We start from the raw sequence: 23550 nt of genomic DNA on the forward strand, positions 1-23550 counted from the left end.
ACTTGCAATTTTGTTTAATACTTTTGAAGAGTTTGGCAAATTTTGAGTGCAAACAAACATAAAAATAAATAAAAAAAAATATTTTTGTATGAACTAAACAAAGAGAACAATTCAAATTTTACAATTAATTAAAAATTTACATCATAAAGATTTGATTTCATCTTCTAAAAATAGTAAATAATAAAATAGGGTTAAAAGTTTTAAGTGTAAATAAACATATATTTTTAAAAAAAATATAATAATCAATTTTTGAATGACACTTTAGTTTGCTATTTTAAAAATTTCTTTATACATTGTTAAAATTGCTATTTCAATAAAAGTCATTTTTAATAAACTGACTAAAGGGAACAAGTCAAATTTTTGAAACAACTTGAAATTTGATTTCATCTTTTAAAACATTGAATTGTTAAAATTGTTATTTCAATAAGAGTAATTTTTAATAAACTGACTAAAGGGAACAAGTCAAATTTTTGAAACAACTTAAAATTTGATTTTATCTTTTAAAACATTGAATTGTTGAAATTATTATTTCAATAAAAGTCATTTTTAATAAACTGACTAACGGGAGGAAGTCAAATTTTTGAAACAACTTAAAATTTGATTTCATCTTTTAAAAATAGTAAATAGGTTTATCATCTCCAATTTTTGAAATATTTTTGCATCATATAATATCTCTCAAGAGCCATTAAAATTCAGAAACATCATATCGAGTAATAGATAAGATACTCCATTCACTTTGAATAATTTGTGGATGGTCCCCTAGTGAATAATTTTAAATTTAAGCAATTTCAGAATTGTAAAGTATAAATGGTTGTCTGGCAATAAAAAACTTGAAATTTTGCGAATAAGTGGAAAAATAGCACATAGAATTGAAGTTAATTTCTTGATGACGTGTAATTGAACTACAAAATGAATTATTTTACCTATAACATAAAGTTCTAATTTTAATAATTATAAAATCTGTTATAATATTTTTAAATAATATTACATATTTTTTAATAATGAAATCTGTATGTTAAAATTTAAAAAAAAAAAAAATTAATGTAGCAATGACTCTACTGTAGCCATTTTTTAAGTCTTGAGGATACAAATCATCAAGTGTTTACTTCTTTTAAAGATATGATAATAAGAATGTTTTGATCAACAGTCTTTAAATAGTCATCATAGAAAAATAATAATATAAAAACACTTGCCTGAAACATAAGCTTTCATAGTTACTCTAAACTGCATGCACGATCTTTACAATATATGAGATATATTTTGGATTTCTTATTTCCGTTATATTTCTTAACAAAGTTTGAAATACCAAATTTTACTTGCAATAATCATAACGAAACTGCCTGAATAGTGATAACAGTTTTAAAAGTCTAACCTTTTTCTTAAACAATTTTTAATTTTTTATGTTTTTTAAACACATTAGTGTAATGAAAATACAAAAAACTTCATAAAACTAATTATTAAAAATACTTAAAATCCCTTTCTTTTTTTTTTCTCTTTTAGAAATACCTGAAGCGACTCAAAAAATATTAGCTGAAAGTAACAAAGGCAAGTGGAAAAATATGAATAAAATTGAAAAAGAAAAACTGGAATGGATTTCTGATTTACCTAAACCAAATCCTTTGGATGTAAAGGTATATGCTTTCATTTTTTTGAGATGCTCTTTATTATAAAAATAATGATGCCCATTGTCATTGTATTAATGATGCTCACAGCATAATGTTTTGAAATTCTTTCACTGTTTTATGAATGTTTCTGATTTGCAGAAAAGATTTAAAAAATTTTTATTATTGCGTGGACAGTACTAATTTTATACATCACAATTTACATGTTTATTTATAAAAATATATTAGAAGTTCAGTTTTACTGACATGTAGTTATTTCTTCATTAGTTAAATATTTCTAAAACTTTTTTTGTATTCTTCACTTCACTTTGATCAATATAGTTTTTAAAGAGATTTTTTATTTTTCCATTCAGAGTAAAGCAAAAATAAAATTAATTATCAGCGTACATAATCCAAAAATTATCTACAAAGTCATAATATTCCTTGTATATAACGTGAATTATAAAAATAAACCAAGGCGGAATTTTTTTTTTTTTTTAATAAATTAAAAAATAAATTCATCCATTGGTGATTGTGGCTTTATGAAAAAATACTTAAATTTTTATTAGGAAAAAAGTATATGCAAAGTATTTGTTTATTCTGAATTTAGAAAATTATAAATTCTAATTACTATTTTTATAAATGAGAATGAAAATGATATATTTCTTTTTAATCTTATTTCATGAAATTTTAATACAATAATTTTAATGTTTGAATATAACTGAATAAATATCATCTTGAATATGAGTCACAATATTTGATTTTTAAAGCATGTTAATATGATTCATGATGTTTGATTTTTGACATTAATTTGAATCATAATATGTAAATGTTTAATCACACAAGTATAATTCCCTCTGTATAACTTTATATTAACTAAATATAACTATCAGTGTATGCTATTAAAATGGTGTGAATATATAATCCAGATAATAGCATATTCTAATGTCACTAATTGTTGCTTAATCTTTTATTCTATCTAATTCTTATACTATTGATTTTGAAATTTGTTGCTCTTTTATAAATATTTGTTTTAATTCTTATCACAATCATATTAAGAAATAAATCATGTAAAATGCTTTGTTTTTTTTCCGTTATTTTTATTTATTATCAAAAAAATAAATAAATAAATAAATTGATCATTAAATTTTATAGTAAAGTTCCAAGCCATTTCTTCTAACTTAGAACATCTGTAACAGAAAATACAAAAGTGGTTCTAAGATACCTTTAAACAAAATTGGAGAAAGTTATAACTAATTTTTTGAAAAGCTCTTGAAAAAATCCCTATATTGCCCATATCTACAGTTCTTTTGCTCTGCAATTTTGCAATCTCAACAATTTTGACTCTTACATCAATTAGGATAACCGTATTATAGTTATTATTTTAGTTAGAAGCTTCTATTTCACACCTCAGTAAGTAAACAAGCATTATATTTAATTCAAGTTTTCAGAATCATTCATTGTTGCTAAAATTATACGTTTTGCAAAATTATTCTTTTTATTATATAAAACCTTATGCAAAAAAAATTATTGGGGATGCCTTGTAATATTTCAGTGTTTTCAAAGCACTGAAACTTTAAAAGGCTTTAACATTTCAAAAACATACTGTTATGCTCTCTCATGCAAAGAGATATGCGTAATTTTTTGTTTTTTCAATTGGTTTATAAGACAAATTTTTTTTACGTACATATATCATTAAATTTACAATTTTAAGCTTGTTAAAGTTTTTCTTATAGTTAATCTGAAACTTATAATATTTTAAAAGTAATTATAAAACTGTAAGAAATATTTTAATAAAAAATTGTTTCCTTGTGCTAAAAGGGTAATACAAAGGAAAGTTATTTGAACTCATTGTTACTTTGTTTCAAAATGTTGTTCTTGAAAATAGATGGCCATAACGTAAACATATAGTGTGTGTTTTTTTTTCTTCTTTTTTTTTAAGATGCAAATTGTGCATTTGTGCATCCAAAAATATTTCCTAAAGAGAAGGCTTCACAATTTTAAAATTAAATTTCTTTTTTCATACAATAAATTGCAAATAAGAAAAAATTCCTGAAGAATATTATAAAATGGCGCGTTGAAAAATGTTTTTCTTTTCTTACATGGTGTTTTCTTTAAATTTATGACTATAATAGACTATTATTCATTTGCTTGTCCATTAGACTGGTTATACAGCTCGATTTGATTTTATGGGCAAATTGTTGGCTTATGATACAGATATACCTGTACACAAAGGACTGCATCATCATGGAAAAGAACCTGAGGTATGTAAATGTGAAATTTGTGTTTAACAGAAACTGTCGGCTTTAATTTAATTTTTACGTTTGCAGAATAATCCTTTTTTATTAATGAGAGTTATAAGCTAACAGAAGTCACTGATGTTATATTTTAGAATGATGAATTAGAATCATCTGTAGTTTAATTTAAAACAATGGCTAGTTTGCATGGTCACAATGAAAAGTAATAAAAAAATTCCAATTTTTTAAATATCTCTCCTGAAGGATATAATTTAAGTTTTTGTACAATTTTTAAAAAACTCAGACCAGGGTTTAAAACTGGCCAAATTTCAGGACAATGTGACAAACAGTTCTGGAATTGTAAAAGAGACCCACTTGCTTTTCATTTTATTACTGTAAATTTTTTCATCTTATATATTTTTAAAATTTATTTCTTGATCTCCAAATTAGAATGAATTTTTTTTTGAAAAAGTTATTTTGTTTTATTTTGAAACATGAAGTTTTAATTAGATAATTTTGCTTCTTAATAATTAAAAAATGTGTATTTTATCTTTATTTGATACAGATTGCTGGGTATTCATTGGAAGAACTATTTTTATTAGCTAGAAGTTCTTTGCAGTCACAAAGAATAACAGCCTTTCATACTTTAGCTCACATTCTAGATAATGTAAGATAATTTCAATTTTTGAATTGATACAATTAATATTTAAATGGAAGCATCTATAATATATTTTTCAATTTATCAATTTTTTACTTATTTATTTAATATTTGTATTTATTTAATTAACATACTTATTTAATTAATATCTGTTTCAATTATTTGTATTATTTTGCTCCTTGAAATTTTTTTTTAACAAATATCAATTAAACTAATTAATATTTGTGTAAATGATTATTTATTTTAAGTGTTAAGCGCCAATAGCCCATCGTGCAGCTCTAGTGCGACGTAAATTAATTACAACAACTACTGCAACTTAAGTGTTAAGTTTGTATTTAAGTGATTTTTTTTCTTTTTCTTCTTAAGTAAAAGTTTAAACATACATTAATTAAGTAAACACATATCTATTTATTAAAAAAGAAAACAAATTTAGTGGAAATTTTTTGTGTGATTTGTCTTATAATATGGTTTAAAAACTATAAACAAACAAGTTGTTCTTTTATGTATTTCTTTTTTTTTNATCAATTACAGTTGTAATCGATTACTGTAATCAACGGCCAACTCTGATATCTATTTATTAAAAAAGAAAACAAATTTAGTGGAAATTTTTTTTTGATTTGTCTTATAATATGGTTTAAAAACTATAAACAAACAAGTTGTTCTTTTATGTATTTCTTTTTTTTTTCCTTTATGTATATTGATCAATTTTTGTAATGTAAGTATTGTTTGAATATTTGTTGTTTTATTATTATTATTTAATTAGTCACAGATTTTGAAGTTAGTTCTAATCTGCAATTTTAATAAAATTTGAATTCTTAATTCAAAAATTTCTAATAAATAAATAAAGTACTCTAATGTTATTGTCTTACTGCAGTCACAGATTAAAATTCATCTGTTTGCAGTTACTTTTTCATTTATAGTAAAAATATCAAATTTGTAAGTCGGGACTCTTTGGTGGTTAGACTTGTGCTTTTTTTATGAAAAATTCCTTGCATTAAAAATAACCCTTAATAGATGTTCATAGTAATATCATTATGTTGCTTTATTTGTTATGATTTATTTGCAATATTTTGAATTACTTATTATTTTGTTTTTTAGTTATTAGTTAATGCTATTTGTATTTAATCTTTAGTATTGGTATGGAATGTTTGATAGCTGTTTTGACAACCCACTTCTTCCCACCCTCTTGGATGCTGGAATTGTTCCATTGCTACGATGGGCTTTAGATGATGTCACTGTGACATCTGTTGCTGCTACTATTACAGCAATTCACAGCCTTTTGATTAGTAAACCTGATGAAGTATATATATCTTCTTTTTTATCATGACATTAGTTTAAATGTTAGTCTGCTACAGTTAAAAAACTATATAATTTGTATTCCTTCGAGGGAAAATATTAACTATTGTTTTTAGGTTAAGGAATCATAATGATTGGGAACCCATCAAATTTTTATACTTTCTAGATTCCATTTACTATAACTTGTTCTTGTAAGTCTAAGAAAATGTCTCTTTGCTTAACTTTCATCATAAAGTACTACAGTGGGGAATTATTTTAAATTCCTTTTAGTAAACAACCATCTGTCAATCCTTTATAAGGCCGCAGGAAGTATACTTCTAGATGTTTTTACGAGCAGTCGTATTATCGGAAAGATTGGAGAAGCCAAAAAATAACAAACGTTGTCAAGGAGTTCGACATCAGCCGCAGTGATGTGTCAAGGCTGTGGAAATAATTTTAAACAACTGGAATGTGTAGTAGATGTTACGGGGGAGGTTTTGTTCTATGTACGACGCCTGCAGAAGACGGGTACATATGCTAGCGACAAAATGTAGTTTGTTGTTAATATCCTTTATGTGACTAAATAAAACTGTTTTTCCCTTAATTATTTTAAATATCAAGTATATTAAGTAATGAATACTGACTTATGTCTTTCTAATATATCTATATATATATTTTAAATTTTATTTTACAAATTACATTTAACATGAACAATTTATTTTGAAAAATATGTTTTGCATTTGTATTGTCTTAGAACAATAAACTGTTTTTCATGTTTACGAATCTTAATTGAAAAGATTACAGCTGTGTTCAATGTCTTAAGAACTATTTAATATAAAATAAAATCAAACATAAGAAACCGCCATAAAAATTGTTGAATGTATTTGGAAATAAATTGGGACTCAGAAAAATTTAGCATTATTTAAATAAGTCAATATAATTATAAATTAATTATAATATCATTCATCTCTGAGAGGTAAGAATGTCAAGCATAATGTTATCCTGTATAAAGCATTTTAATCACTTCACTTCATTTTAAAATATAGGCTTGTCTTATGAAAACATTTTGTTGGTTAAATGGAAGTCTTTTGCCTCACTTGGAACCTACTGATTTAGAAGAAACAAATATTGTTATGGAAGAGTTAACTGATGCAGACTTGATTAAGTTGGATGTTATTAAAGTAAGTAACAAATTCTTATTTTTTCTTTTCAATAATAAGTATTATTTCTTTCATGGTTACCAAGTTCTATCATGATTTGAGTTGGATCAAGTACATTATACATCATCAATATAATTATCATGAATTTGAAAGGTGAAAGTTGTTGATGTATGTGGTCTGATTTCTTGAATTTAAATATTTCTCTGCAATTATTGAGTAAATAGTTCCACTTTATCATTTTTGTAGTCAATATCAAAATTTTTATACGGTTGAATAGTGTGTGTGTGTTTTTTTTTTCAATCATAACAGACTGCTTTTGCCTCAAATCTTCACCTTCAGGGTGTTTTCTCCTGCTTTTTTCTATTTAGTGCACGATAGAGGAAAAAGAACAAGCGATCATCCGCACTTAGGATACACCCCCGTTTTTCCTTTGCCTCTTCACGTTGTATGATATCATGATTCGTGATTATCATGATACCATGGCATCGTGTGACGTAGAGTGGAAGAGGGAGGGTTGCAAGCAGTAATGTCTGACTAACATAAAAAAAAAGTAGCAGACAGCTTTTAACAAAAAATATTCTGATGATTTTTCTTGTATCCTAAGTTCAAGGAAAGGAGATACGTTTGCATTAAGCTATGCGTGCCAAACAGATTTTTCTATTACAAGTGATATTGTTGCCCACATCAATCGTGAAAAGCATCAAACTGCTTCTAAATTTCTCAAAGCAAATCAAAAAAATAATTTTTCAAAAAAAGTAAAAGAAACGATGATTTTTCTGTTATTCGTGCCGAATCCTTTTTACTGCTTTTATCATAGGGCATAACCTCCCAACTTGTGCTTCAGATCATGCTAGGCATTTATTTAGAAAAATGTTCCCCTATAGCAACATCGCTAAAAATTATGGGTGTGCGCGAACCAAAACAACAGCAATAACAAATGAAATGGCAAAATTTGAGAGGAAATATATCTTGGATACCATTAGGCAAAATGTTTTTTCACTTTCTATAGATGGCAGTTTTTTTAAATAATGCTACATCAGCAACATCTGCAGTTTTAAAACAGTAGCAGTTTTAAAAAAAATAAGAAGAAATANTATTCATTATTGACATATTTTGCTAATTTTGAACCTCTTCCTAAATTTTAAAAAATCAAGATGTGTTTTAATATAATTCTATAGAACCTTATATTTTATAGTAAGAACACATATCTTTATTAGTCAGTGTCAGAATCTTATTGTGGTCTATTTTATGTAACGTAAATAATATATTTTGAAATAAACTTCTTGTAGGAAATGTGAATCAGGTTTAATTTTCAATATTGCGCTATGTCGTGATAAAGAAAGAGTCTCCTTTTTATTTTTATTTTGTAAGGTTGGCAGGTCTGAATCATAGCTCTCTTTGATTTCCAGAGCATGAGTTGCGTAATTATTTCCATTAAAACTTTTATTTTCATTGATTTTACTGGTAGCAATTTTGTAACATTATTACAAAAAATATTTTATTTTAAGTTTTGTGTGTAATTCTTAAATTAATTATAGTTAGGGCTGCAGGTTTGTCGCGGCGCCAATTTCCAAGAAATTGTCATCTTTTTTCCTAAAATCCGCGAATTTCTCAATATGTCTTGACCTGCACGAAAATTGCTTAAAATTTGATTTTTTTTCATTTTTTATTAATTATTTTTATTAACCAGAATTTTTTATTTTCCTGAACCTTAAATTGAACATGTAAAATTGATTAGATATTTAGGGGAGTGAATCAACAGCAAAATGACATGAAAATAGTTCAGAGATAAGAGATAATCACAATCTTGTCAACTAAGGTGGTTTTTCTATACTTAAGGAGGGTAATTACCTTCCTGAAGTCAGTAAGAGTACAAAAGAAATTGGAATCACAAAAGAAGGAAAATGTTATAAATCAAATCTTTGACAGAAAAATTGTTATACATGCTATTGCACTGGGCAATGAAATTTCTACTGCCTTTCCAAATATCCAATTAATTTTTCCTAGGCGGCTTCTTGTGATTTCTTAAATATAAATCAGTTTCTTAGACGAAGGGGGGGGGACTAGTAGTTAGTAGGGACTTGTAACTAGTAGTTTGAATGTAAAATGTTTGAGTTTTCACAGCAATTACTTCTTACAAAGCAACGGTCAAGGAATTGCGAGTTGGTGAAGGAAAATTGATCGAGTTTTGGAAATCAAAGACCGAACGCTCCAAAATTGGCGAAAGTGGCAATTCGAAGTTTGTTGGTGCCTAAAAATAGTGTTGGCGTAGAAAGATCGTTTTCTAAGTATAAAAATGTATTAAGTGATGAAAGACGAAGGATAAATGAGAATAATCTGACAATGTACAATACTTTGTACCAAAATTCTTTTCATTTAAATAAAAATATTAATATTTGCTTGAAATTCAAAGAAATACTTTTGTTGTGTATTTTTAAGCTTTTTTTATTATTTGAGCAATTTCTGTCTTATGCATCATTTATATAATAAATTTTCTTATGTTTAGAATTTGTGTAATTTTCAAAATTTCCCGCGATTTTTCCGCAAATTTGGGGTCTTTTTTTCCGCGACAAACTTGCAGCCCTAATTATATAATATTTCTCCTTATTTTTTCATCTTGTAATTTCAATTATATTGTTGGTTTGGTTAGCATAATTGTTTCTTGGGATTCTTTCCATTAATACCCCTAAACTCATTTCATGGATAGCAGTTTCATCATACTACTTAACATTTTTTTTTATTGTTATTTTTTATTTAATTTATATTGTATGTTCTTATCTGTCAATTATATTGTCTGTTATTATTAGGGATTTCTTCGAATGGATATTCTTCCTAGATTTTATTATATTCTTCAAGAGTTACCACCACCACCATTAGTTTGTAAACTAGTAATGGAAATTTGTGGTCACCTTGCTCAACATTCAAAGGAATCCTCTGATCAGGTAAATAAATATTATGTACAACAATGATTTATTAAATGATTTTATCATTGTCGTAAAAGTCTAAAAAAATTCTTGGTTAGTTCAATGTTTTTCAGTTAAAAATTTAAAGTCAAATATTGATGATATGTCTTCAAAATAATCCATTTTTGATTGGTTTTGCCATTTGATTTTTGCCTGTTTTGATTTCAATTACATTTTCTCACATAATTTCATTTGCTATTTTAAGAAATATGTGGAAATATATTATTTCTACCACTACTTATTATAATCATTTGCTATTTTATCTACCACTTTAGTACACAACTTTTAATGTTTTCAATTTTTCTGAAAATTAAAATTTTATTTCTAGTTATATTTCTGGTTCTAGCAACAATATCTGCTTAAAATACAATTATTTGTAAATATTTTGCAAGTGTACTTACTTCCTTGAATTATAAAATAGTAGAAATTAGTAGAAATTTCCCTGGCTAAATTCAAAAATCTGCAGATCCCTGAGACAAATTTTTCTATTGGTCAAATTTGTAAAAAAGTATAATCAATGAAGAAACAAAAATTTTTTTTTTATTACAATTAAAAGTTTTAAAATCCTTACAAAAATAGGTAAAAAAAGTATCCCCAACTAGGGTTGAGGAATAACATTTAAGTAAATTAAATCAGTAAATTTTTCTGAAAATTTAAATTTTATTTCTGTTTGGATTTCTGGTTCTAGCAACAATATCTGTTTAAAATACAATTATTTATAAATTTTGCAAGCATACTTACTTCCTTGAATTATTAAATAATAGAAATTTCCCTGGCTAAATTCAAAAATCGGCAGATCCCTGAGATCACTTTTTAAAATGGTGGTAAAATTTCTGTACAATTGATGGGAATTCTTTCAAAAATAATTGAAGTGGGTATGACCCAGGAGTAAAAAGATTTAGGTTGCATTCTAGGATTCCCTATTTATTTATTCTTTTCATTTTGTGAGTGATACAATTTAAATTTTTGACATTTCTTTGTTCATTCTATCTGTATTATTCTATGTAGTTAAATATATGATCACAACTCAGGGGTCTGTATAGGCCGAATTTACTACCGTTTAGCGGTACCTTCACAAATTCAACTTTAGGAAAAACGGTAGTTTCACAAATTCAACTTCAGGAAAAATGGTAGTTTCACAAAATACTTCTTCTTAAAATTTTATATTTGCATCCCTTAAGAAACGATAAATCCATATTTTTAACATATTTTTGTGTTGATTTTTTAAAATAATTTTTAATTTTTCACAAATTATGTCTAAATTTTCACAAAATAGATACCACAAATAGAAAACCTAGACAGACCCTTGCAACTTTCATACTATCTTTGCTTGTAAACAAAAATATTTGCCTTGTTTTGTGGAGTATGTGGTTTTTGTACCTCTTTATTCTATTGTTTATATTAACTTACAAGCAAGCTGTAATGGATATTTTTTATTATATACTCTTAAAAGGAGGTTTTGAATCATTACTTTGCAATCTCTATGGAGACAGAATTTCTATTTGATCTAAAATACCATGAAAAATTTGATGTGCCTAAAATGCTAGCTCATGATGTTATTTGAATCGAAATAAAATTTCCAACAATTGTGGTAAAAAAGTTAAAAATTATTCTTTGGGTCTTTAGAAAATGCTCAAATTTATTCTAAACGATAAAAAAAAGGTGTAATTTGGCTTATGAAACTACCAATGTCATTAAATTTTGAGAAATATTAAGTATTTTCAAAAACTTGTTATTTACAAAAGAGTTAAGTTTCTAACTTGTATTTTCTAAACTTAGTACATATTTTGTGTGCGTTCAAATAGTAACATTTTTTGTATGTATTCAATAGTACTTTATTTACCTAAAGTTTTATTTTAAAACATGCTTCTTCATGTATAATTTCAACCTGTGCAATTTTCCATGACATTTGAAATTGACATAAATATTCTTACGTTATTTACAGTTTCGTCAAAAAGAGTTTAATTCTGATTCTAGATGTATAAAGATTTATTGTTTCCCTCACTTTAGCACTATCAAAAAGGAGTTGAGTCTAGTTTTTGAGTGTATGAGGTTTTGATGTGTTTTGTTCAAAAAATAAATAAATGAATACTCTAGGAAACTATTTTTCGACTTATAAAAACTGTAAAATTATTTCCCATGCCATCACAATACCTATAACTTGTATTTTTGTTCAAGACTGTTAAATATTTGAATGCATGGTCTTTTATTTTGATTAATTTAAAAATGAACCATTGTGTTGAACATAATTATGCTTTTTTGAAGAGTGTTACTTAATTATATTTAATATTTTAGGTTGCCTTATATCAACCTTTGATGAAGTTGATCTTTCAAAAATTTTTACCTCTTTCCTGGCACTTTATAGGTAAGATATAAATAAGATAAAGTATAGTTGAAATCAGAATTATTCCATTTTTTTTATTTTTAACTAAAGATGTTAAACAATTTGATTTGGAACTAAATTTATTTCTTCTTTTTTTTCACCTTTCACATCTATTTCATTTCACTTTGATATAATTGAAATTAAAAATAAACTTTTATGATTGAAAGCACTAAAATGAGTGTTTGTGGTACTGTTTTCATGATACACCTATGGTTGTTCTAAGAATTGGATAAGTTTGATTGAACAATTTTGATTTCAATGTTGAAGTTTTATTTATTTTAGATGGAAGCAAGCTCACTGATTCAGCTAATTATTGTTGCCCTATGTCGTCAGCTATGAAACTTATGAGAATTCTATCTTCAGCTAGCAAAGTTAATGCTTCATATTTAGTATGTTAATTCACTGCATATCAGATATTGTCTTAAATTTAAATTTCTGGTAAATATATTTATTATTTATTTATTTTAGATAGAAAAATATGAGCTAGAGAAAATCTTGACTTTATATCTTTCTCTTTCTCCTAAGTAAGTAATTATTTTGATATTTTACATTATTTTGTGAGTTAAACAGATTTTTTTGAATTAATTAGAATTAAATTAATCATTTATTCATTAGTTTTCTAATAATTCTTAAAGTATAAACAGCCTATTGTGTATTATTATTGGGTAAAATCATTATGAAAGTTTCTTTTTTATTTTTCATTTTTTAAGTTTTTTATTCTTTTTCTTTAGTGATGGAAAAATGGCTTCTTTGGAGGTGCAAAATGTTATGATTGAGACTCTAAAAACTTTACACACATTACTTCGCTATGGATATGGGTTTCAAGTCTATTTGTAAGATTTTATTTAAATGTTAAAATTAAATTTATATGTTGAGTTTTGAAATGTAATTAAATGCGTGTTTATATTCAATTAACTTGAAATGATTAATTTTATCTGAAAAAATTGACTAATTTCTTTGAAAAAAACTATCTTTAAAATATTATTTGAATTATATGAGAAAAATATTCATATGTATTCTAAAGACATATCATATCATTAATTTTTTGTTGTACATATATTTTTTCGAAATATTGCATGATTGCTATAGTAATTTCTTGTTTTGCAGTGATTTATACTCAATTTTTCTGAGACAAATGAAGTTTTGTCTAAGTCTAAATTTAAATTCGAATGAAAAAGAGCATTGTCAAGACTTTGAATATGCCTCTCACCTTTTCAAAATGTTTGAAGCCATTACAATCATTATTACAGAACAATCTGATTGGTAATTTCATTTTTTTAGTTTTATATTTATAAGTGCTATGTATAACTTTAAGTTTTTTTCTTTATTTTCTATAACCTGTAATATCACAGTGACCTCATAATGGAAAAATTGAAGAGTGCAGTGATAAGTCAAGTATAAGTTGGAAATTTAATGCAAACATCCGAAAATGAAGGAAAAGGATTTAATTTTTGTTTGAGTTACCTAAAAGCCCAATTTTTTTCTCAACAAACTGTTTGTGTAAACTTTGAAATAATTTTTTGGGTGCTTGGAACTATTTTTCTTATAAAAAAGTCCCGAGAAAAAATTCACTTTGCTCATTGTTATCTTCATATAGTTTTTCATAAGTTGATAAAAGATCTTTGTATTTTATATATATGTTCTCTTAGATCATTGACTAGTTTTGCAGCTTCAATTTGATCATAGAAAAAAATAACCATTTTTTCAATAAAATAAAATTCAACTGCTTTCCTGGGTTAGTAAAAAATTCATAATTTCAAATTAGTCTTTACTCTTTTTTAAGGGGGAGGGAAAGCAAAGGATGAGAATATGATGGAATGAGAAAAGCTATGGAAAGTCATTCTATCTATAATTAGTAAATGTATAAGTACAAAATTGAACCAATCTTTAAACATTTTCAACTTGTAATTATGTCTTTATCAATTGCTCAGTAAACTGAGACATCATGTTTGCATTAACTTGCTTAAGAGATGTATTTAATGTTCAGAAGTAAAATCAGTATGTGTGAGAATTTTATCAAAATTGAAAAATTAAAGAATAGAAAATTATCAAACTTATGTCATGGTTGTACTAATGGAATTAGTTTGCTATTACCTATGCCTTCCTTTTTATTATGCTGTTCTCTCTTAAAATCTAAAAACAAAACAGTTATAGATTTTCTTTTATTATTTTTTTAGTGTAAAATATGAACAAACAACTTTTTAACTTTTAGATCCATATGTGTACTATGAAGTACTTAACATTTTTACAAAGAGCCAAAAAGATTTGAAATTAACTTTGTTTATATTCAAAAAAATATTTTTAGTTTTCACCGAAAAAAGGAAGTGGGAATTATATTTAACCAAGCTTTAGTATGCTTAGAGAAATGGCTCTATCAAGTGAAGCAAGAAAAGCCTACAGATGTAAGTGAATTTCTTAATAATTTCAGTTATTTAATGTTAGAATTTTTTTAAAAATAAAAATTCAATTAAGTTGTCTTTAATTTGGGGTGCAATATTATAATGAAAAAGTTTATATTAAAAGTTAATTTTTGACATTTTTTAATCTTTATATTGATTTGATTAATTATCTTTTCACACTTTATTTTAAATTAGCATTTTAAAAAATAATAAAAACATCTTTCTTTTTTATAAAGTCCAATTCAAATTTCTTTTTTATAAAGTCTTTTGCTGTTTTTTTTCAGAGGGCATTGACACTTCTTGCCTCTGCAATGAATTTTGTTTCAATGTACTATAAAAAATCTCATAAAGGAGTGAGTATTGAATTACTATTTTAAAAATTATTTTTATCTTATTTCAGATTTCTGACCTAGTATTGTATATTTCTTTACATGATCTATTTTTTCGTTATTTTAATAGCTAATTTGTGATGATTGGATGCCTTGCTCAGCTGTTAAAGATATGTTCAATAACTTTCTTCTACCTTGTTTGCACTCTAAAGTATTTAAGAACCTTCTTGATCAAATCGAGTAAGTTCTTGGTAAATTTTAATTCTTATTATCTTCAATTCTTTTTGCATTTACTTTTAATAAAAATAATTATGTTTACCCCTTATGACCACCCATTATGTTTTTCAAATTATATGTTACATTTTAAATCATCTCTAAATTCAAATTTCCAAGGAAATGAGTCTTTATAAATAGAACAATTTAATTATTTCCTTAAATTTACCTAAACAATAACTTATAATAGTAATAATTCATTCAATAAATGTGTGTTTAAACAAATAAATCAATGCATAAATATTTGTTAAGTTTTAAGTATTTATTTATTACTTTTGTTACATTAATTTTTTAATCATTATTCATATGGCGTTAGCATTATTCTTTTTTATATTAATTTTTAAAAAATGTAGTTGTATACAGCTACATGTAAAAATGTTGTTGAAAAGTCAAATTAAAAACATAAAGATTTCAAAGTCAGCAATAATGACAAGCATGTAGAAATAATTAAAATGAACCAAACTAGGCTAATATGAACAATTAAATACTAGTAAATGCTAATTAAGTACTATTAAACTTGATAAAACACTTTAAGTTAAATTTAGTTAAAATTCTATTATTACTTTAAATCTACTTTAAGCTAATACAATTGATATTATACACCAAATTAAATTTAAATATTTTCTTGAGTTTAAATATTTGTCAATAATTGAGTTGGTGCAATTGGTATATTCTTTATTTATAACTCCACAAACTTTCATTGAATTTTTCTTTAAAGCGTATTCTACATATTTAGATACATACATACCTTGTTCTCTTCTGCTAGATACTTATGGGAATGCTGGGCCTCCCGTTAAGGGCTTATTAGTCTGTAAATTAACTAATTATAAAAAAACTAACCAAATTTCAAAATGATTAGCCAAAGGCAAATCTTAGCAATTTGTTATGATTTTTTGTTTTTTTTCCACATAAAAAACTTCAAATAGAAATACACATTTACTATAAATTGAATTATTTTATAAAATGCAATTTCAAATATAGATTCATTTTGCAGTTGAGTTAAAGTGAAGGAGCAATTAACGGGAGAGAGGATAGAAAATGTGGATGTTTTATTGTCTTTAAGAAAAAGAAACAGCAATAGGCTGGAGTTAATTATTTGATAATTTCTTAGACTAGAACAGTAATATAAGGATAAATATAGGCAATATTGTGTTACTATTTATGTTATTGTCACGAGGAGGCATATTTTTTGCAAAAAATAGTTGGATGATAATATNTATATATATATATACAAACTGTAAAAGAAGTTTTCATCTTGGGATATCGACTGATCCAACAGTGAACGTAGTAATCTCTATTTTACGGTTGTTTGTTTCATGCTTACATAATCTTGCTTGTAGCTTACATTAGCTGGACTTAATATAATTCTAATTAGTTATGTGACATATCTAACAAAAATTACTCAAATCGAATAAAAAATACTGGATTGTTTCAGAAAAATTCCTTTGATTTTTTTTAGGGTTGATGGGAATATGTATATTTCTTTTCGATAGATAAAATCATTTTTCAATTCACAAAAACACATTTTTTTTCCTCAGAATTTATGATTTTATCACATTTGGTGAGATGGCAAATGCTTAACATGGAACCTTAGAAACGGTTGCAAGTAATTGCATAAATGTGATTTGAATTATTATAATTTAATTGCATAGTTGTTTTTTGCTGTTTTTTCCATTCTTAATAATAAAAATTATTTAATTGTCTTATTATTAAGTATTTTAAGATAATTTTTTCCCCTAGATCGTGTTCTCTTCTGTTGAGCACTTATGAAAGTGGTAACAAACGTGATGGTAAGACTCTTGTGTCTTTAGGAAGTGTTTTATGGGAAGGAGATGTTGTTCCACTTTTGAAGGAAGGCTCGCCTATTCCTTTATTACTGTCCATTTTTAATTTCATACTTATTCACAGAAATCTGTCTGATGATAATGACAATCGTGTAAGTAATTTAAAAAATTTGTAAATTTTCTCTAAAAGCTTTTATTGTAATGAAAGCATTGTTTATATTTAAAATACTCCCTCGATTGAAATATGATGTTTCAAAAATGAATTTTACTTGTACAATAGCAAAGTTTTGTTCAGTGAAAAGGATGTTTCTTAAAAATAACAGTTGTATTTTTCAGATTATTCTAGATAACAATTAAAAGAAGTTTAAATTTAAATTTTCTTTAAGTATATTGCAATTTGTGATTTTCTTGTCTGTAATTATTTATGATGAATATTTTAAGCTTATCAAATCCACATTCTAAATGATTTATTTGTAGTAAAACTCATGTTTAATTGATATATGTTTGTCTTCTTTGTGTAAATATATTTATACAATCCAACTGCAACAACCAACTGAATTTTAGTACAAATACAACAACAAGTACAAATGATTTTGTTTGGTTGTTACAAAGGTTATAAGTTAAAGGTTAAAGGTTAAGGTTATTTTTTTCAATTAACATTTATATATATTGCTAAGTATAGTTGTTTATTTTTCGTTAAAATTTTTAAATGAACTTTTATCTTTTGAAATTATTAAATGATGTGTTGAATTATGAAAAATACTGGAAGAAAGTTTGATGCAAAAAAAAAATGATAGGATAAGTTCGATTTTTATTGCTTTTTTTTAAAAAAAAAACTATGTATAACCATTCTTTCCCATGAAAAATAATAGTAATATCAATTTAGGTCTTATATATTGGTCTAAGTCTTTATGTAAGCCTAAGTCCACTGCAAGGCTGTATCACTATATTAGAAATAATAAGAATTAAAATTGTTGAAGTAGTAAAAAGCTGACCATACCATTCTGCTGATGTCAAATTGAATAGAAACACTTCCTAGAAACACTTTTTTTTAATTCATTTTAAGTCATTGTTGCTAATTTTCAATTTATTGAATTTTTATATTCCTCTTAACATAATATTGATTATTTCATGGCTGCTCTAGTTTCAATGTTCCTAATTTTCAATTTATTAGTTTTTATTGCCCTTAACCTAATATTGATTTATTCGTGGCTTTTCTAGCTATATGAAGAGGTATATAACACCATATTAATGGAATACCTTCAAAAGCTTAACCTGTCAAAATTGAACATATGTACCTGGTTTGTAAGACATGAGTCACATCTTATTACCTTGCTTCTCCAGCTAATCACCTCTGTAGTAAGTAGTAAATTAAGCATTTATTCATTTTGCGAAGCCCTTAGAGATCTCGAACCTTAATTAGTATCTTGTATACTTAACACAAATACATTTTATTACAATTAATAAATAAAGCACCACTGGCATCAATAATAGTTTGGCATTTTTTCACAGCCTCTGCAATGGATAGATATATACCAAATTTTCTTAAGTTTTAAATAATGGGCTATTATTTATGTTTTTATTATCTTTCCATTCTTTCAAACATCTTTTTTGATTTATAAACTAAACAGGCATGAATGAAGCTCAAATAATGACACTAAAACAGGCAAACTATAATTTTGATCCTTCAGAACAAATTAGAATCTTCATCAAAAATAACACAGAATACGAAAAATGCATTCTTTTTGGATTCTGCGTTTTTGACGCTAATAGTTTATATATATATATNTGTAAAATTTTATAATGGTTCAGAAGAATCTGAAAAAGAAGTTGGAGTCGGTATGTTAATACATGACGTTTCAAAAAAGGAGTTGAATTTGTAAACCACCATACAATTTGTAAAAGTTTACTTACCTGCTTTTTACAAATCTAATCTAATGAATTTAAAGATCTAATTGAAATATGGTTTTGATCAATACTTTTAGTAATTTAAAAACATCTGTTTTGGAAAATATATCAACTAAAGAAAATTATTTATAAGATATTTTCTTATTAATTTATCTAATTTGACAAAAAAGTACAATTTGTTGTATAAACTATTTTTCAACAAATTTCTTTGAAAGCAAGTTATTATGTCATTTTTAAAAAAGAAATGTTTTAAATGAAACTAATATATGTTCTTCTATTTGAAGAAAATAATTCTTTACATAAGTATGTGTGATGCTACTACTAGTGTGATATTTGGTAAATAAACCTCTATTTACCAATCAGTTAAGTGCCTTGAGAATCAGGTGGCTGTTACAATGATGCATAACCTTCGAAAATGCAAAACTCTAGTTTTACTGACTTATTAATAATGAAATTTTTAACGAAATGTATTCAAAACTTCTGGTCTGAGCCGCGATGGTTCAGGATATAGAATGTTCTCCTTTCAATGAGTTTAACCGTGTTCGAATCCCAGCAATGGCTGATCGATATGAATCCGCACCCGGCTTGCACCGACCACAGTGCTAACGTAAAATATCTTCAGAGGTAGATGGATGATTGGTTAGAGTCCTTTTGCTGCCTGGCTAACCGTGGGAGGTTTGCCATGTAAAGCAAATGCGGGTTAGTTCCATCAAAAAGTCCTCCACGAAGGCAAAGTTCTCCCAATACTTGATTCAGGAGTTCCCTTGTCTTCTGGACTGGCTACAGTGTTGAACATTAGTAGTCGTAATCCTGAAAATTGGGTTGACTGTTCAACGATGGTAATAAAATGAACTTTTGATCTACTTTAGAATTCAAAAAACAGTATTAGTATTAAAAATAGTATTGAATGCCCACATTGAAAATAAATTTAATGAATTATCTTTTGATATTATTTTTAGAATTAACTTTAAATATTAAAAAGAAAAAATAGAAAGTTGAACAAGTTTATGAAATTGATTATATGAATACTGCAATCTCATGTAATTTTATTTCTGTCTTTTAAGTAGTAAACTGAAATAACTTTTCTTAAAACTTTCAAACAGATTGTAGTTCATGAAATTAATGAAGCAAAACTACATTAAAATTATTTTCTTTAAGAAGTTTTTTACTTTAATTAAAATTTCAAAATGTATAGTAGTATTATTCACAATTCGATGTTTATAATAATTTTAAGATTGTTTTCATTTTCTTTGTAACATTTAATTGATATTTTACCTCCAAATTTTCAGCCCCATAAATGTTTGGAGTTACATAAAACAGCGATTTCTCTTTTGCCTACTTTAAGAATTTCAGATGAATGCTTAATTGAAGACTTGTTTGAAAACATCATTTTTAATGAAAAGTTCTTACCGTATGTATTTCTTAATTACTTTTAAGTAATTTAAAAAATTTTATTAGTTAAGTTTTCATTTTAAATATTAATAATCAAACCGATTTCTTAAGTGAAAATGGTTGTTATAGAAATCTAAGTATTTTTATAATTTCTTAATATTGCTTTTTCAAATTATTATTTTTAAAGTTACGTTTAAATTGCTATCAGAAACTCGAAATATACATGTTATTAGAGACGGAGTGGATGATTTGCTTAGTCATTAAGTAAAAAAATTAAGTAATGATGAAAAGAGGATTTAATTTGTTTTATCACTTAGACCAAGGCTTTCCTACCATTTATTTTTTTCACAGACTATTTTCAAAATTTTTCAGAGTTGTATATTTTGTTATCAAGTTGTAAAACATTGTTAAAATTTTGAACCATATAAACTTTTAAATTCCTTAAAGCTTTTGGACGAGTTTTGTTTTATTTTTTAGATTTACGCCTTTTCACTTTTTGCAAAATACATGGAATCTACGGGGTGGGGCAAAAAAACCTGGAGAAGCAATTTTTAATTCAAACTTTATTAAAAAAAATAATTAAATATATCAAATAAGAATAATAGCAGACTTTTACTAATGAATAACTGAAGCATGAAATGCCGATAAAGCGTCACCCTAATTTTGAAGAAAATCTCTGTGAAGTCAAGGGAAACAAATCAATGGTATTGAAGAAAATGCAGTGCGTCATTTTAAAAAGTTCAACAAAATTCATTGGGCATAATTAAATCTTTGTCACAAAGAAATAAACAAAATGAAGTTGTAATAATTATAGTAAAAGAAAGTAAATATAAATTTTAATTGATAAATCCAACTTACCTTCTACAGCAATCCTTTATTTTTAAATTTCAGTACGATTGCGGCACATGCAAATAATTAAAAAAAATTTAGATGGCAAAATATTTCATAAAATGAATGATAATTTATTTATTTACATTAAACAGAATCCGAAAATCCATCAAAAAACATCAGAGTCATCGTCCTAAATAAGTTCAGCGTATTCTTCATTCAGTTAATGAGTAATATTGTCTATAGATCCGACATTAACCTCGGCTAATCGGGAATAAAAAAAACCATCTTCACTTTCATCTAATGCTTTGGAAATACCATATCTTTTAAATGACTTACAGATCTTCTCTTCGGAGATGGCCCCCCAAGCCACCGACACAAAAGCAATCACATCTTGCCGAATCAGCCTTTTTAAATTCCCGGCAAGGATCTTTTGTTTATTCCTAATGAAGAGCGCTCATTCTTTTGTTAATGTACTTTTAAAGGGAGCTATCCACAAAACATCTGCTGGCTACGGATGGCTTGTGCACCCTGCCGGATTAAAAACTAAATCTGTATCCAGGCTTATTAATTTTTCAGAGAGACTTGAGGTTCTATGGATAGAGCCTCGATCCAAGATAATTAACCTCTGAACATCATCCTCATTTGGACCCCAAATCCTAGTTAGCCAGCTTTCCATAAGGTTAGCCATCATCCATCCATTGACAGAGTAGGGAACCTTAGCAATGTGTTGTAGTTTTAGGTCTTCAGCACACAAAGGGGAGATGTGTTCAGTCGGTTCTTTTTAAATCAGAAATGTGGGGAGTTTTTATCCAGATTCAGCTGCGCTTAGTGCAACCATAAATCCTCTCTTTTTGCACCTGGTGTTAGTGCTATAGTGTTATGGTGCTTTTTTCAACCATGTCATTTGTTCCAGCATATGGTTCATCAAACTTCACCATAGTTTGATCCATATTTCTTATATTGTATGGCGTGTAATCATTTTTCATCCTCAAGAAGCAGATAGCTTGAATAAAGCTATCTGCTGCTTCAACGTGATCAGCTTGCAACTTCTGGCTTTCATTAGTTCCTCATTGCATTGAAATTCCTTACCTTTTTTTCCCATTGTTTTATGTACATCCACAATACTCTAAAATCTGAAAGCACAAGAGTTGCTGCTAATTTAAAGTTTCTTCTTTCAGCATCCTGTTAGATATGGAAAGTCATTTTCCCTTTATTTTCTTAAAAATTCGAAGAGGGTATTATCTGACTCCTAAAGTAAAGTTTTTCTGCCACTGATCAATTTACCCCTTTTTTTTGTTCTCCATGATTGTTAACCAATAGATTGTTAGCTTTGGTAATCCATTCTCGAATTCTTTTTCTGTCAATGCTGAAATGCTATGAAGTCTGGTGTATTACGGAACCATTTTCCTTATGCCATCAGATGACTTTCAATTTTTTAGATACAGTGTAAGAACTTATTTTAGGCATCATGCTTGTTGCAAATCTCAATGACTGATTCTTATCTACGTGAACACATAAAGTGTTTAGTTTCCTCTCCTTAAGTGTTTGAATTTTCCTTTCCCCTTAAGAAAAATTCGAAGAAAGAATCACTCCCTTTTACTCCATATTTCTTCCATTCATCTCCACCCCTTTCTATTCATATTCTCCCCCCCTTTGGACACTTCTAAGAGTAATGCCCTCTCCCTTTCACTAAATCTTTTACATTCAATTCTTTCATCTCCCACCCCACCTTAATATTTCCTTCTTTCTTGAAGGCAGCATATGCACCATTCAAAGCGTCCTTGACCTACATGCAGCAGGGAGGAAATGTTGACCACTTGTGTGGAGGATTGCTTCTCCCCTTCTCTTCCCTCTGTACTTTACAAACACCTGCACTTGCTCATTTAGGGTATAACATTAATACATTAATCCTCTATGCTAAACATGCTAAACATCAAGATAACTATTTTTTAGAAAGAAATTTTTAAAATAAGAACTTTTGAATTGTGTTGTAAGGAAGGGGACGCTTTTTGGTACTGATTGGCAATCAGTATTCGTGAAAAACTACAAAGGGGTCGCTTTCTGGAGTTGGGGGCGTTTTATCCCTATTTTACGGTAGCTGTTTCAAAGTGGCCTCCTTTTGCAGCGATGCAGAGACTTAAATGCTTTTTGATATTTTCAACAATGGGCCTCGAGTCTTTCACTTTGAATCTACCCTTTTCCAGCCAAAGCGATTACTTAAGAGAGTACAAGCTTTTCTGTACAGAGGAATTCACTCTCTCATTTTCCCACCTTATACAACTCTAAAAGAGTAGATAGTAGAAATCTAAAAAACTATACATTATCTTAGAGGCATATAATATTATATATTTTATAAT

General features: G+C 26.7%; 1 protein-coding gene across 2 annotated transcripts in view; it reads left to right on the top strand.

The window, feature by feature from the left end:
- LOC107438484 (RNA polymerase II-associated protein 1) overlaps positions 1 to 23550 on the top strand; it is a gene marked incomplete at its 5' end in the record, with an annotated part of 59029 nt that overhangs the window by 22512 nt on the left and 12967 nt on the right. Inside the window, 17 exon segments of one of the 2 annotated variants that reach the window (XM_043048881.2) lie at positions 1501 to 1631; positions 3764 to 3865; positions 4404 to 4505; positions 5629 to 5796; positions 6818 to 6952; positions 9739 to 9873; positions 12190 to 12259; positions 12560 to 12666; positions 12746 to 12801; positions 13009 to 13110; positions 13385 to 13540; positions 14583 to 14679; positions 14961 to 15029; positions 15136 to 15245; positions 17019 to 17214; positions 18284 to 18421; positions 20260 to 20381. In XM_043048881.2, coding sequence (XP_042904815.2) covers positions 1501 to 1631; positions 3764 to 3865; positions 4404 to 4505; positions 5629 to 5796; positions 6818 to 6952; positions 9739 to 9873; positions 12190 to 12259; positions 12560 to 12666; positions 12746 to 12801; positions 13009 to 13110; positions 13385 to 13540; positions 14583 to 14679; positions 14961 to 15029; positions 15136 to 15245; positions 17019 to 17214; positions 18284 to 18421; positions 20260 to 20381 — 1996 coding nt within the window. 2 annotated transcript variants of the gene reach the window in all.

This window comes from Parasteatoda tepidariorum, chromosome 7 (genome assembly GCF_043381705.1).
Source record: "Parasteatoda tepidariorum isolate YZ-2023 chromosome 7, CAS_Ptep_4.0, whole genome shotgun sequence".
Lineage (NCBI taxonomy): Eukaryota > Metazoa > Arthropoda > Arachnida > Araneae > Theridiidae > Parasteatoda > Parasteatoda tepidariorum.